The 15,492-nt window shown below is 50.6% G+C and overlaps 1 protein-coding gene across 4 annotated transcripts in view; it reads left to right on the top strand.

Annotated features, from left to right (window-relative positions):
* Nucleotides 1-8,744: 8,744 nt before the first annotated feature.
* Nucleotides 8,745-15,492, top strand: part of ST8SIA5 (ST8 alpha-N-acetyl-neuraminide alpha-2,8-sialyltransferase 5) — a 77,967-nt gene continuing 71,219 nt past the window's right edge. For all 4 annotated transcript variants that reach the window (XM_042239683.1, XM_027960734.2, XM_042239682.1 and 1 more), the window contains exon 1: nucleotides 8,745-9,186. In XM_042239683.1, coding sequence (XP_042095617.1) covers nucleotides 9,056-9,186 — 131 coding nt within the window. In that variant the 5' untranslated portion in view covers nucleotides 8,745-9,055. The remainder of the gene's footprint in view (nucleotides 9,187-15,492) is intronic.

Raw genomic sequence — 15,492 nt, 5'->3', positions numbered from 1 at the left:
ACTAGAACCGCTCAGATGTGTTCGTTTTTATGGCTGAGTAACATTCCATTGCATGTATGTACCACATCTTATTTATCCATTCATCTGTAGATGGATATCTTGGTTGCTTCCATGTCCTGGCTGTCGTAAATAGTGTTGCAGTGAGCATCGGAATGCATGTGTCTTTTGGAATTGTGGCTTTCTCAAGGTATGTATCCAGTAGTGGAATTGCTAGGTCATATTGTAGATTTATTCCTAGTTTTTAAAGGATTCTCCATGCTGTTCTCCAGAATGGCTGTATCAGTTTACATTCCCACCAACAGGATGGGAATGTACGAGGGTTCTCTTTTCTCTACATCTTCCCAGTATTTATTGTTTATAGATTTTTTGATGATGGCCATTGTGACTGGTGTGCGGTGATACCTCATTGTAGTTTTGATTTGCATTTCTCTAATAATTAGTGATCTTCCCTCATCTTGTTAAATGGACCTTAGAACTGATGGCTGGAGCTCTTGTATCCATTTTGGAACCTGAGGACAAGAACTACTTCCTTGGAATATTAGAGTGATGAGCTGGAAGGAGCCTGGATCTTCAAAGACTTTTCTGAATGAAGCCACTCTTCTAGCTTTAGATTGCTGTTTGATGTCTGTTATATAATAGAAAGAAATGTATATCTTTATTAGGTCTTGTCATTTGGGGGATTTCTGTCCCTCAGAGCTGAACCTGATTCTGACTCTTATTCCCCCCATGAAAGAATTGATGGCCTTTCTTTGTCCTCCTTGGGCCTCACGATTAACCAAGGATCTGTTGGGAAGCCAAGAGTTCACTTACCAGCCCGAAAAATGACATTAATCACCTAAGTTAGTCCTACATGAAAGCTGAATGGACAACCCAAATCATAAGATCTTAGGGGGTCCAGGGGGGTCTCCAAACTGCCTCTTTCATATACATGGTCCCTGAAATTCTATCTTTATATGTTAATTCATAAAATTACACAGCTATGAGAATTCCTAAATGCAAGTGATTCTAGTAGGAGTACTATAGTGTATCATATTGCCCCTCACATTAGCATGAACTCTTTTATCTTAGAAGTAGAGACTGAGTTAGAGAATTTAAAAGATGAATGGACCCTCAGGGGTCACTTAGCTCAGTGTTTTCAACTATGCTTCAGCAAGCCTTGCCTTTCTATGTGGGTGCCTAGGGGATGCCATTTGGGTCAAGAAGGGGCGTGAGGGGAGGGATGAAGACCATAGCGCATCCTTTTGCTTTGAAGGCAGAGTTTTAACGCTGGAAAAAGTTTTAAAAACCACAGCTGTCTTTCCATGTATAGGCTCCAAGTCTAAGGTTGCCAATAGGTTAATCAAACCTGAATTCAGATGGCCAGTTAGTGACAGAGCCAGACCTAGAATTCGGGTTTTTGATGCTTCGCACTGTGCTGTTCCCACGATTCCTCACTTCCTTCGGTCAGCTTTAGCTGTGCATTGAGGAGATGAGGTTTGCTTGGTGGGAGGACAATGAAGGGGGCTGATCCTGGTCTGGGCTCCGGTGGGGATGCTGGGGAGTCTTGCCCACTGATGCCAGGCCCTGAGAGTGGTCGAGAGAGGACAGGGGAAGAGGGATGCCTCCAGGGACACCTGACCACCTTCACAGATGTGTTGAGACTTAACTTTCCCTCTATCTCTGGCCACGGTAAACACTGCTGTCTGGAGTTACACAGTTTTATAGCTTACAAAATGCTTCTACAGTTTTACATTTAATCTTCACAGACTCCTCCTTTGAGGGGGTAGGTATTGCATTTTCCAATTTACATGCGACGATACCAGTGGGTTAGAGAAGGTAGGTTTCTCTCCTGAGCTGACAGAGGTGTGACCTAAAGCATGTCACCTTCTGACCCCATCCTGAGCTCTTTCCTGCCATCAGACAGCATCTCCCACACTCCAGGATGCTGTCAGCCACTTTCTCCTGCCTGGAAGCCTCTGTAGCCAAACACCAAGTCATTCAGACAGCAAACATAATCTGTTTCCTCATTTGTAAGTTGTGGACCAGTTGCCTGGTTTTTCTTTTCCCACGAGCTTGGCGACTGTCATCATACGTGCAGTACCAAGTAAACCAGTAACACGTGTTGGGGCTGGAGGGCTGGGCAGGTGACCAGCGCCCAGCGCCATGGATGACGCCTTATGTGGTTCTGACACGGCATTTCTGGGAGGTTGGTGGGACGTATCTCCCCATTCTCTCATTTCTCTTCCCTCAATACTACACACTCCCAGGAACAGTGTCCCATTGAGGAGAAGAAAAGGGAAACATAAGTGGAAAAAAGAGTAGAGGGTATTCCATGCGTTCTATGGGTGGAAATGCCATCCTGTGATCCCCAGGCTGTAGTTCAAGGCTAAATGAAGCTGTGCTAACCTGTGGACAAAGGATAATGGATTAATATGTTACAATCTATCAGGCCTTTGTGGACATAATCCTGAACACAGGGGAATGTCTTTTACGTGACTCTTTCGGTTCGTGGAGTAGGCCTTCTTGCATAGGGCTCTGCCTATCACATGATGGGGAGCAGGGGCAGCCACCTATACAGCCCACGTGCAGACTCTGGTCACACCCATTTGTTTCTGTATCGTGCAACAATAGAGCTGCTTGCAAAAGAATGGGTATGGCCCACGAAATGTACAGAATTTTTTCTGGCCTTTTCAGAAAAAGCTTGCTGACCTCTGGCGTACAGCTCTGCCTGCTTGGCCTGTAAGTAACGACGACCTGGGCAAGCTTACCACATGGCAAGGCCAGGCGGCCCTACTGTGGGCACACTCGTGGATGAGGGTCTGTTTTCGGGGTGTTCAGGCAGAATACATCGATCCTGTTGTTTCTCATATGCAGGTGTTGACAAGAAAACTTTACAAGAAATTTCCTTTAAAATGAGCCCGTTTCCATGGATTTCTGTTGTGACATCAGACACATGTTCTTTCCCCAGTAGGTTGCACTGAAAACACTGAGGACGCAGCTCCGTTACTGGCCGCCTGAGGCTTCTTTCCAGCGCTCTCTGCGCAGCTCTGGAGCTGGCCTTTATTACAGGCACCGAGAATACTCCATGTTGAATTTCCTTCCAGCAGGAGCACTGAATGAAAGCTATCAGAGCCTTTCCCAAGAGCCGGGCTTTCAAAGGGAGTGGGGAGAGCATATATTTTTTGCACAAGGAACCAGAGGGAACCCTGGAAAGTGCAGGGGTGGGGGGAAAGGAGGGTATCAGAGACAAGCTCTGAGCTGTCCCAGTGTGTGGTGGGCCTGCCCCCAGCATACTTACCGATATCCATGAACATCAGATGAGCCACATGGGAAGCACTGAATACAGTGCCGGCTCTCATGAAGCAGTGAGCCTGTGCTCCCACCTGCTCCTCTGGAAGGAGGCAGAGAGTGCCTTACCAAGCTGGTACAGTAATGAGAGATCCTTGGTAGGGCTGCCTGCCAGTGGGGTGCTGGGGGCTGCAGTAGTGGGGAGGGGTCAGCTGCTGGCAGGGGGAAGCAAGATAAGCTGTCACCTCCGAGGCTTTTCAGGCGTTTCTCCCTCAGACTGTTCTCCACCACCCGGCAGATTGATTTATCTAAAGCGCAAATCTGAGCATATTGTTCCCCTACTTAAAATCTTGCAAGAGTTCTGTGGATGCAGTCCCAGCTCCCTGTGTTCTGGTTCCTGCCACCAGCCCCCTCCAGCCTCATCTCCAGCCACACCGAGCTGGCTGTGCCACGTCTGCGGCTGCCCACCCAGCTCCTTTGCCCTGCATACCTCGTCCCAGGGCTCCTCATGGCCCACCTCCTTACCTGTCACAGTTGAGGCCAAATACTGCCTCTGGACACCTCTCTTGCCAATGGGTCCCTCCCCACCTCCTCACCCCTGACACCCCAGGTTGAGTTACAGGCACACACATCCTCCTCTAGGGTACTATGTGTCTGTCTTCACTGTGCTATGAAGCTCTTGGGGTACAGACTGGCTGATCTTTTTTCCCTGGCATTCACAGAAGACCAAGCACCTGGAAGCTCTTCCACCACGGCTGCCAAGTGACTGGAGATTTTAGGACCCGGGACTGCGGGAAAATGACAGGAGCTCTGCTGCGGCCATGGCTTCAGGACTGGGAACTCCCCTGGCGCTTTAGAAATGGATCATCACAGGGAACAGTCATTCCTTTCCATTTCGCAGGCACTCAAGGAACATTAGACATTTCTAGGCAGCTATGTTTATAGGCATTTGTCTGAAGTTCTAGCATTATACTGCTTCTAAGTCCCCTCAGTCGTGTCTGACTCTGTGCGACCCCATAGACAGCAGCCCACCAGGCTCCCCCGTCCCTGGGATTCTCCAGGCAAGAATACTGGAGTGGGTTGCCATTTCCTTCTCCAATACATGAAAGTGAAAAGTGAAAGTGAAGTCGCTCAGTTGTGTCCGACTCTTCGCGACCCCATGGACTGCAGCCTACCAGGCTCCTCCATCCATGGGATTTTCCAGGCAAGAGTATTGGAGTGGGGTGCCATTGCCTTCTCTGAGCATTATACTGACCAGCCACAAAACGCATCTCGAGGCCAGTACTGGGTTGCAATGAAAAACATTCAGCTGAATTCATCAGTGCTTTTGCTCAAAGGACAGGATCTGATCCCAGTGTTTCTACCCCAGAGCTTGGCCTTTAAAGTGATCAGAGGAGATCCCAGGTTCTTTCTGGCCACGATGTCATCATGTCATCTAAATGTGTTCTTTTTTATGGCTGTGACTCACAGCTTGTAGGATCTTCATTCCTCAACCAGGAATTGAACCCAGGCCCTTGGATGTGAAAGTGCAGAGTCTGATTCCCTGGACTGCCAGGGAATTCCCTCTAAATGTGTTCTGAGTAACCTTATCATAAACTGTGTAGCTGTTTCGATCTGCAGGAGTATGATATGCCCAAGATAGAAATGGCTCTCTCTGCACCATATGCCCTGAATGCATAAACTATTATGGAATAATAATAATGATGCCTCTACCTTTTAAGGCAAGCTGAATAAACTGGGGCAAATACAGGAGGGAAATACCTGTGTAAACAAAAAAATGTTGCCTGCCTTTTCAGTTCTACAAGGATACAGCCATTAGCCGCTGCAGTTTCTTCTCCAGAAGAAAATTCAGGGTGGAGAAAAACAGGAAGTGTTCTGTCCTTGGGATACACTGGCCCCTAGAGAGTTGAGGTGCACATCTAAGGAGAATGTCTAAGTGACCCCAGATCCTTGCATTGTCCTGTACATTGAAAAGCACTGAAATCACTAACTTGAGAGGTCTGTTCTTTGTGATTAGCAGTCACCTTTTGATGTTTGACTACATGTTTTTTCCCAGCAAAAAATAATAATATATATCTTGGCTCCTCCTTTACCTCTTTGGAGTAGTTCCTCAGAGCTATCCGAGAGGTTGTCTCCTGGGCTATGAATAAAACTTAACTCTCTACCTTTATATTGTGTATTTTTCTTTCAGTTGGCCCCTGGGAGGTGGTGCTGAGACAGAAGGAGGAGGATGTTTGTCAGGTTGGAGATGTGAAGGTCAAAAGGGGACTTCACATTCACGTTCAAGATTATTTCATAACTTATTTAGAACAAAGCTCATACTTCATAAGGGAACTGAAAAAGGAGTTTAAGTTATAGTCTATAATAATAATTTATTGAAAACAAGACTGATGGCATAGGGTCCAGTGTCTGCAGTTGCCCATGCAAGGGGCAACCCTGGCTCACTGAATTACGAGGCCATCCCTGGCATTTTTAGTCAGTGGCCACTAGACACCCTCATCACAGGCAAAGTGTCCCTAAACCACAAATCCGCCTTGTTCATACAAATATAAAGATGTACAGGAACAGCATATTCTTATCACAAACTCCTTGAACACATGGGTAGAAGGTTACTTATATAACCTGGCAGGTTGCAGTTGTGTGGTTGAAACAAAACGCAGCTTTCTTAAACCAGTAGAAACCTCTAAGATCTTTTCAAAATAGGAATCTTTCCATTTTCTATTGGAGACAATGCTCACAGCATGAGTAATGCCCATCAGTTATCAGTAATTTAGCAGATTGTGCCAGTGTTGACATTTGTTCTTGGCTTAATTGTGTGTGAGTGTGTGTTTTAAACAAAGATGCAGCTGTCCCCATTCCTGGCAATTAGGATATAAAAATGGTGTTCGCTGAGTCTGGCAGAGGGATTGGTTCTCCATGTGTTTACTCTTTTGTTTGCAAGGCCTTCTGAGTGTTTGCTGCAATTCTACCATCAGAATATCAATTTGGCTTAAAATGGAACCATATCCCCATTAATAGAAATAACAGGAACTGCAGACCTCCATGTTTCCAGATCATGTCTCTGCTTCCATCAGAGATGCTTGTGATTGTGTGTGTGTGAAAGACACTTCTTTGACTTCTTGTGAAGGCAGGTTTTAAATGTTGTTAGGATCAAAAAAGCAGTGTCAGCAGAGATGCTCTGGACTCTTGCTAATCATTTGCAAAGTATCAAGCAATCCAAATACCTCCCATATAGAATACAGTTATCCCTCAGTATCCTCGGGATTGGTTCCAGGGCTCCTGTGGACACCAAAATCTGCCAGTGCTCAAGTCCCTTACATAAAACAGCATTGTATTTGCATAACACGTATTCACGTCTAGATTATTTATATTGCCTGCTGCTGCTGCTGCTGCTGCTGCTACTGCTAAGTCGCTTCAGTCGTGCCCAACTCTGTGCGACCCCATAGACGGCAGCCCACCAGGCTTCCCCGTCCCTGGGATTCTCCAGGCAAGAACACTACTACTATGTAAATGATATGCCAATAGTTGTACATACAGTTTGAATGCAACAGTTAGAACCAGACATGAAACAATGGACTGGTTCCAATTTGGGAAAGGAGTACGTCAAGGCTGTATATTGTCACTTTGCTTATTTAACTTCTATGCAGAGTACATCACGTGAAATACTGGCTGGATTGGATGAAGCACAAGCTGGAATCAAGATTGCAGGGAGAAATATCAATAACCTCAGATATGCAGATGGAATCACCCTTATGGCAGAAAGCGAAGAGGAACTAAAGAGCCTCTTGATGAAAGTTTGAGCAAGCTCCGGGAGTTGCGCAGGGAAGCCTGGTGTGCTGCAGTCCATGGGGTCGCAAAGAGTAGGACAGGACTGAGGACTGAACTGACCTGAGGCAGTACCACCAATCAAATATGGGATTACCATAATAATGGACCATCTAAAAGTTCACGTGTTATTTCTTTATAGTTATAGTGAGAACACTCTATAGTTACAGTCAGACACTCAGTCATGTCCGACTCTTTGGGACCCCGTGGACTGTAGCCCACCAGAGTCCTCTGTCCATGGGATTCTCCAGGCAAGAATACTGGAGTGGGTTGCCATGCCCTCCTCCAGGGGATCTTCCTGACCCAGGGATTGGACTCAGGGACCGAACCCAGGTCTCCCGCATTGCGGGCAGACACTTTAACCTCTGAGCCAAGCCTACTAGCAACCTCGTGGATAAGAGTTATTTGATAACATAGATAACAGGGGTCTGCTTTAACCTTGTAGATTAACATGAATTCCAAGATATTGGTGGAACCCTAATCATGAGATTTAACCGTGAGTTCTTCGGTTCTTCCAGTTCAAAGAGCAAACTATTAGATGCGGAGACCCGAGTATTGGAGGAGTCTGGGCACTTCCCTGTCGAAGTCCTTTTTCTTGCTGAGAGATTCGAGGTCGGGTCAAGTTCGGAGATGAAGCCCCGGCCGGACTTTAGAATCCCCTGGACTGGCTGGAGGGCCCTGGGAAGGGGCGCCCTAGAATCGTCCACTTAGGGCTCCGTGGTGACCGCTGCGGGCACGTGACTCCCATGCGGCAGGGGCTGTCGCGGGGCGTGCGGGGTGGGGCGGGGGTGGAAAGGTGATGGGAGAGCACAGTGAGGGGTTAGGATTTCTGAAGTGGTACCTCTTTGGCGTTGCATTTCTTTGGGTCCCCGCCACCCCTCCCCACCCCACGCCGTGTCTGCACTCTTGAAGTGCAGACCTTTCTAAACAGTGACTTACTTACTAGAGCTCTGGGGGACCGTGGTACCCGAAGGCGGCCCGCTGTCTGACCTAAGATTTACGAGTGGTTCCAAGGATGAGACAAGGTCCCAGTGTCTCGGTGACAACAAGGTCTTTGACCAAATGCCGAGAGCTGTGGCCGGGCGGAAAGCCTCAGAATCTCCTCCCTGCTGGAGTGGGGCGCCCGGGGCGCGGGCGGGCAGGCAGCCCCGCAGGCCATCAGCATGCAGGAGCCGCGCGCTCCGTCCTTGAGGGCTGCCGGGCTGACCTTGCTCGGCTTTCTCGGTAGAAATCTCCCCGGGAGCGCGAGGACGCGGCAGCGGGGGTGACTCAGTGCCCCGCCGCGGCTTTCTTTCCTGCCTCCTTCCAAAATTTCGGGATTCAAACCCGGCGTTTTCCGCCCCACCCCTCCCCCTCCCCATTCCCCGCCTGTCATTACCCAGACTGTCCGGGTGTTTTGTCCCCCACCTCCCATCTGTAGAACTGAAGGCCGACCTTCGCGCTCTCCCTCGCTGCGGGCCCGGGGATCAGACTTGGCCCGCCAGGGCCGGGGATCGCACTAGGCGACAGATCCGGAGCTCGGCGGGAGGGGGCGGTGCGCGGCGCTCTCCGGCGCACAGGCGGACCTAGCCCGGGCCCCGCTCCCCATTGGCCGCCACCTCGGCGGGAGGGGCCGCCCGGGCTCGGGGCACCTGGCGTCGCCCCTCCGCAGGGAAATCGGAGGCTGCCGGGCATGGGCGCCTGGAGGTAAAGGCATCGGGAGGGAGGCCTGGGGTATCCGTGGAGCTCGGGGAGGCCAGCCCTGTTCTGCCAGCTGCCCCGGGGCGGGCTGCGCTCGGATTCTCCTGCTCCGGCTTCGGCAGCCGGAAACTTTGCTCCGAGAAGTCCCCCACCCTCCTGATCGCGCCGAGAGGCGCCTGGTGGGCCGCGCGCCCCCGGGGGCCCCTCAGCCCCGCGCGTGATTGAGGGGGCCCCCAGGCGCCAGGCGCCCGCCGCGCTCCGCCGTGCGCGCGCGGCCGCCAGGATGCGCTACGCGGACCCCTCGGCGAACAGGGATTTGTTGGGGAACCGAACTTTGCTCTTCATCTTCATCTGCGCCTTCGCCTTGGTGACCTTGCTGCAACAGATCTTGTATGGCAGGAACTACATCAAGAGGTAAGAAAATCCGAGCGCGGGTGGGGTGGCGCGGAGCCCTCGGGCAAGCCCCCAGGTGGCAGCCGCAGGCTCCGCCCCGGCGTGGCCCGGGTGAGCGACCCCGGGGTCTGCACTGAACCTCGAGCAAAGCCGCGTGAGGTTTGGGTCACCGCGCTCCTAAGCGCATCTCTCCTCCCAGCTGGAGGAGAACGCCTGCGTTTAGCGCCGGCCAAAGGGGCCCGACAACTTTGTTATGTTGTGGAAAACGGGGGACAGGACGGAATTCGGACCGACCAAGCTGAGCATAAAAACATATGAATGTCCTGAGCGGCCTCAGGGGTCAGATCAGTGTCCTCAAGTCCACAGTGCTGGGGCCATCTGGTTGGAGGGGAGGCTGCCGGTTGTGGAGGGCTCAGAACCATATAGGGTTACCTCTCAAGTCCTGAACTTTGGTGGGGGCCTCTGGGGGAAAAAACACATTCCACCCCCCACCCCCCGCCCAGGAGTGCAGTTAAGTGTGGCGAGGTGGATAGTGGGCTCGGACGATGCGACAGAAACAGTGAATTCTTACAGACCGGTAACCACTGGCACCGGGAAACTCACCACCCGATCCCTTCTGAAGCAGATGGTTCCCTCTCATCCTTCGGCAGAAGGTCAGAGCTGCAGCAGAAGTTAACCCTCCCCACTTGGGCCCCCCTCCTACCCCATTTCATCCGCGGGCAAACTCCATTAGGAGAAAGGGACTCAGCACTCAGGCACGGCCTCAGTCCCTGCGTGCGCAAAACTCGGAAATGTCACAGTGGGCTTCTGCCTGCGGCTGGCTGAGGGCAGCCGCTTGGGGTTACAGGACTTGGGGAAAGGGCTACGCTAGGATCTTCCCATTTCAGAGCCTCTTTCGGAAAGACCCCACTTCTCTTTTCTGCCCGAGCTTTTTCCTTTGCTGTCAGATGTCTTCCTACCCTCGCTGCCCCTCCCCCCACCAGACCGATAGAAAACAAAACGCCTGGCTAGCTATATAAACATCCCGGCTTCTTCCCTAAACTTCCGAATAATAAAACAGTTCTTCTCTTTGCATCCTTTGGAGTCCACATCAGTCGCTGGCATCCTAGTCTGGGCTGCATCCAGGGATGGGAGCAAGTGACACTGCTGTTGGGCCTGGGCTTACCGTAGGAAAGTCAAACAGTTGGGCTATTTTCCACTCCGCGTCCTGAGCTGGGGAGCGTGAGGCCCCTTGGCCAGAACATTTGTTCCCAACCAGCCAGTGCCCCGACCTTCCCAGAGAGCATTCTTCTCTGGTTAAGGGCAGCTGACGGGCGCTGCATGGTGCTGGTAGCTTTAAAGGACATTTTCAGAGTCTCCCGGCTTGCTGGAGCCCATTGGGCCTGCTACCCACCCACGCCCTGTCCCCACTAAGATGACCCCGTGCAAGGACAGTTGGGCCCGAAAGGGCCTGGTTGCTGCACTTGCTCCTTAGCAGGGTGGCTCTGGGTTCCTACCCTCTACTGGCACCTACCCAGAATGGCCCTGGGGTTGCTTGGGCCCCTGCTGCCTTATCAACACCAGGAGAATATCCTGCCCATGGCAAAGCGCAACTCAGCTTCTCAGTGCTCACCCTGGCAGGCCCTCCTCTTGGGCTGATGAGCTAGCTGCCTGGAATTCGGCAGCCATACCAGTTGCATCCTGCCTTCTAACACAGAGACCTTGTCCTCCTTAGTCTCAGAGGCCACCTCACAGGCCTTGCTCCAGGGCCTGGATGAATTCAATCAAGTAAGCAAACTCACATGTACTTGATCCCGGCAGGGCACTGTAGGATCTTTAAAGAAGATGCTGTGGTCCTGGTGTTCAGGGGCTTGATGTCTAATTGGGGAAACATAGTGGCCACAGATGAGCTAAGACGTGGTGTTGAGATGTTTGAGGAGGAAGGCGCCACCGGACTGGAGCTGGGAGGGAAGAAGACCACCAAAGGAGGTGGGACCCGACTGGGCCCGTGAAGGAAGGAGACACTTTGGGCAGGTGAGGGAAGTGCAGATCCAGAGCCCAAGAGGGCAGGAGCCAAGGTGTGGAGACGTAGTCCCGCTGCCTTGCACCTCCTGGGCTGACCCTACCTGTGCTATCACGTGGGGCTTTAACCATCGATCAGCTGGACCATCCGAGAGGCTGTCCGGACCCTTCGCCAGGCTGCGGCTGCCACACCGGCACACGAATAACCTCTGTTCCCCTATCTTGTTTCTTACATGTCTCATCATCCCCATGAACTGACTTGATAAGGTTACTGGTCTGTCTCCTGTGTTTCTACACTTGACACTTGAGTGCTTCTCCAGTAGATGCCCTGGAATGGCTTGGGTGAAAGTCACCTGTGTGGTCACTGAAATGCATGTTCCCGGGCCCCTCTCTGGGAGTGGGACCCAGTAACCGGCCTTTTTAATGAGCTCCTAGGGTGATTTGTAACAACCTCCCCTCTGCTGCTCTAGGCCTGCGGTTCTCAATCAGGTCAGTGTTGCTCCTCGGGCAATGTCTGGAGACACTTTGGGTTGTCACAGTGGGGAGAGGAGAGCATCTGGTATCTCTCAGGCTGCCAGGGACAGGGCTAAAGATGCTACGATGCATGGCCCGCCCACGACAAGAAAGACTTATCCAGCCGCAAATGTCAGCAGTGCTGAGGGAGAGAAACCCTGCTCTAGATGAACGCTCCATGGGATAGGGTTCACTTTGTTTTGTCCCCAGCTGTACCCTGAGCACCAAATATGGTGCGTGGCACATAGTAGTTTCTTGAAATATTGGGTAATGGAGAAATGATTGAAAGTGGATACCTGCAAGGGTAGTGAACTCAGGAGACCAGTGACGATGTGGATCCCACTAAGGTAAGGGGGAGTGTAGGGAATGGGAAGTTCAGGGAAGGAGCAGACAGATGTATTTTTGGATCAGTGGCTTCAGGGGAGTGCTTTTTGGACTGAGAAGGACAGTTTAAACTTGGTTCACAGGGAGCTGCATGTGGTCCTTGAGTAGAGTAGCAGTGTGATCCAAGTGAAGGAAGGCTCTCTGAGCCTTTCAAGAAGGGGGTAGAAAAGGGAAGAGGCTGGGAGGCTGTTGACACAGCCTGGTCAGAGGTGAAGAGAACCTGGTGCTGGAGGCAGATCTTCTTGGGAGCTGGGGACTCATGCAAGCAGCCGTTCTTTGCTTCTGGGCTGAGCTGGGTGGATGTATTCAGCAGAGCCTTCATTGTTTGACATGACGCAAAGAGCTCAGGGCCACAAACAGGGCCAGCTGTTCCAGCGAGAATCAGGGACAGATTCCACCAGAAGGAAGTGGGGGTGTGAGCCAGTGCACATTCTAATTTTTTGGTTGCCTGGCCACTCCCCGTGCTATACAGGGGGTACGTCCAGGGAGGGAGGGGAAGGGGAGATGTAGAGAGGAAGGTGGGCAGTCCTGGTGGCTTAGCGGGCGCCGGGTCTCTACTGGAGTAGGTGCGCCAGATATGGAATCAGAAGGAAAAGGCAAGAAACAAAGCTGTGAAATTTGCCCTTGGTGTTTCTTGGCTTCCACGTCTGTTCTCGCTTGAACAAATACTTAATGAAGATTTCCTACACGCTGAACCCACAGTGATCTGCAAGACGGACGCCGCCCAGGGTCCCCAGGAGCTCACAGTCTGTGGGGAAGACAGAACAGCACGTAGCACACGCATAGGCCTCACTGGAGATCCGGACAGGGGACTCTAGGGATGCGGAGCGAGCCATAGCAAACCGGTTGGGATGTCTTAAGGAGCAGGGAGGTAGGCATTTGAAGGGGGTCTTAGGGAAAGGGGAAATGACCCATAAGAAATAGAGGTGGAAGGAAGGGGTATGAAACCCAGCTTGAACAACAGTTGAAAGGTTCAGGGGAGACTTGAGTAATTCTTCATAACGCGTTGTATAGCTGGGGGCCAGAGTGAGGCAGGCAGAGCCAGATTATGGAGAACCAAGTGGAAAATGACTTCTTCCCTGATGGTTCAGTTGGTAAAGAATCTGCCTGCAATGCAGGAGACCTGGGTTTGGCTCTCTGGGTGGGGAAGATCCCCTGGAGAAGGAAATGGCAACCCACTCCAGTAATCTTGCTCGGGAAATCCCATGGACAGAGGAGTCCATGGAGTTGCAAGAATCGGACACAACTTAGTGACTAAACCACCACAAGTGGGAAATACGTGAGAAGGAGCTTGTCTGGAGGAAAGAAGGTAATAAATTCAAGTCTAGATCTGCTCAGACACTGAAGGGCAATCCAGCAACTCGTCGGAAAGGAGCTCAGGAACTGTGGGTGGACAAGAGCCAGACAAACAATGGGGGTTTTGGACTCACCACACATCAAAATCAGCATTTTTCCAACTTTCATGATTGTTATACACGGTAAGTTATACCCAGGGATCCAGAACACACTCTCATACACATCCATCTGAAAGAAACATTCTGTGAAAGAATGTTTGGCCTGATTATGAGAAATCTACTTTAATATTTTCTATTCTGCTTCATTAAAAATTCCATTTTACTTCATTTAAAAAATAAATTCAGCCTTAAAAGGAAGGAAATTCTGATATATGCTACACTATGGACAGACCTGGAAGACGTTATACCAAGTGCTATAAGCCAATCATAAAAGGACTATATTATATGGTTCCACTTATATGAGTTCTATAGAGACAAAAAGCAGAATGGTTGGTTGCCAGGGGCAACTTCAGGATGGAGGAATAAGAAATAAGTGTTTAATGGGTACAGAGTTTCAGTTTGGGAAGATGAAGTTTGGGAGCTAGATGCTGATGATGGCTGCACAACTGTGGTTGTGCTGAGTATCACTGAACTGTACAATGAAAATGGTTAAAATGGTAAATTTTACATTTATTTTACCACAATAAAAAAAATAATTCTGGGGCATACTGCTGCATTGATTTTTTTAATCTATTGGTTGAAACCCTCAATTAGAAAAACACTGGCCTGTGTAATGGAATTGGATGACATCTTACCTAGGGGAGAGCAGAGTGAAAGATGGCGATGGGCAGGGGCACAGAGGAGAGTCCCAAGGGCTTGCCTGCACAGAAGGGCTGGAGAGAGGAGAGCTGGTGTGGGAGCTGAGGCTGCAGAGAGGTGGGGGTGGAGGAGAGTGAGGAGACGGAGGTGCGGGGGGAATCTAGGCAAAATGATACCTGGCTGGGAGTGGGCAACCGTGACGCACACTGCAGAGGGATCTGTGCGAAAGGGCCTATGCAGTTTTGGCAACAGGGCAAGGGCAGTTTGGGTGTGAATACTGGAAACATTATGTATTCACAGGATCTACTGATCTATAAATTCATAAAGTTTACCCATTTTCTAGAATGTGCTATGCTGTGCCTACTTGCTGAGTCGTGTCCAACTCTTTGAGACCCAGTGGACTGTAGCCCGCCAGGCTCCTGGGGCTGTGGAAAGCATCTCTACATTTAAACTCTCCACTGCTCCAAATCCCCTTTGTTAGTGCAAAAATCTTCACATAAACGCATATCACTGGAGTGTTCAGTTCAGTTCAGTCGCTCTGAACTGAACTCTGCGACCCCTTGAACCGCAGCATGCCAGGCCTCCCTGCTGCTGCTAAATCGCTTCAGTCGTGTCCGACTCTGTGCGACCCCATAGACGGCAGCCCACCAGGCTCCGCCGACCCTGGGATTCTCCAGGCAAGAATGCTGGAGTGGGTATATCCATCACCAACTCCCGGAGTTCACCCAAACCCATGTCCATCGAGCTGGTGATGCCATCTAATCATCTCATCCTCTGTCATCCCCTTCTCCTCCTGCCCTTAATCTTTCCCAGCATCAGAGTCTCTTCAGATGAGTCATTTTTTCGCATCAGGTGGCCAAAGTATTGGAGTTTCAGCTTCAACATCAGTCCTTCCAAAGAACACCCAGGACTGATCTCCTTTAGAATGGACTGGTTGGATCTCCTTGCAGTCCAAGGGACTCTCAAGAGTCTTCTCCAACACCGCAGTTCAAAGGCATCAATTCTTTGGCACTCAGCTTTCTTCACAGTACAACTCTTCCATCCACACATGACCACAGGAAAAACCATAGCCTTGACTAGACGGGCCTTTGTTGGCAAAGTAATGTCTCTGCTTTTTAATATGCTGTCTAGGTTGGTCATAACTTTCCTTCCAAGGAGTAAGCATCTTTTAATACCATGGCTGCATTCACCATCTGCAGTGATTTTGGAGCCCAGAAAAATAGTCAACCACTGTTTCCACTGTTTCCCTATCTATCTGCCATGAAGTGATGGGACCAGATGCCATGATCTTCGTTTTCTGAATGTTGAATTTTAAGCCAACTTTTTCACTCTCCCC

This window comes from Ovis aries, chromosome 23 (assembly GCF_016772045.2).
Source record: "Ovis aries strain OAR_USU_Benz2616 breed Rambouillet chromosome 23, ARS-UI_Ramb_v3.0, whole genome shotgun sequence".
Classification (NCBI taxonomy): Eukaryota; Metazoa; Chordata; class Mammalia; order Artiodactyla; family Bovidae; genus Ovis; species Ovis aries.
Note: the sequence above shows the minus strand (reverse complement) of the source record. Positions and strands in the feature narration are given on the sequence as shown.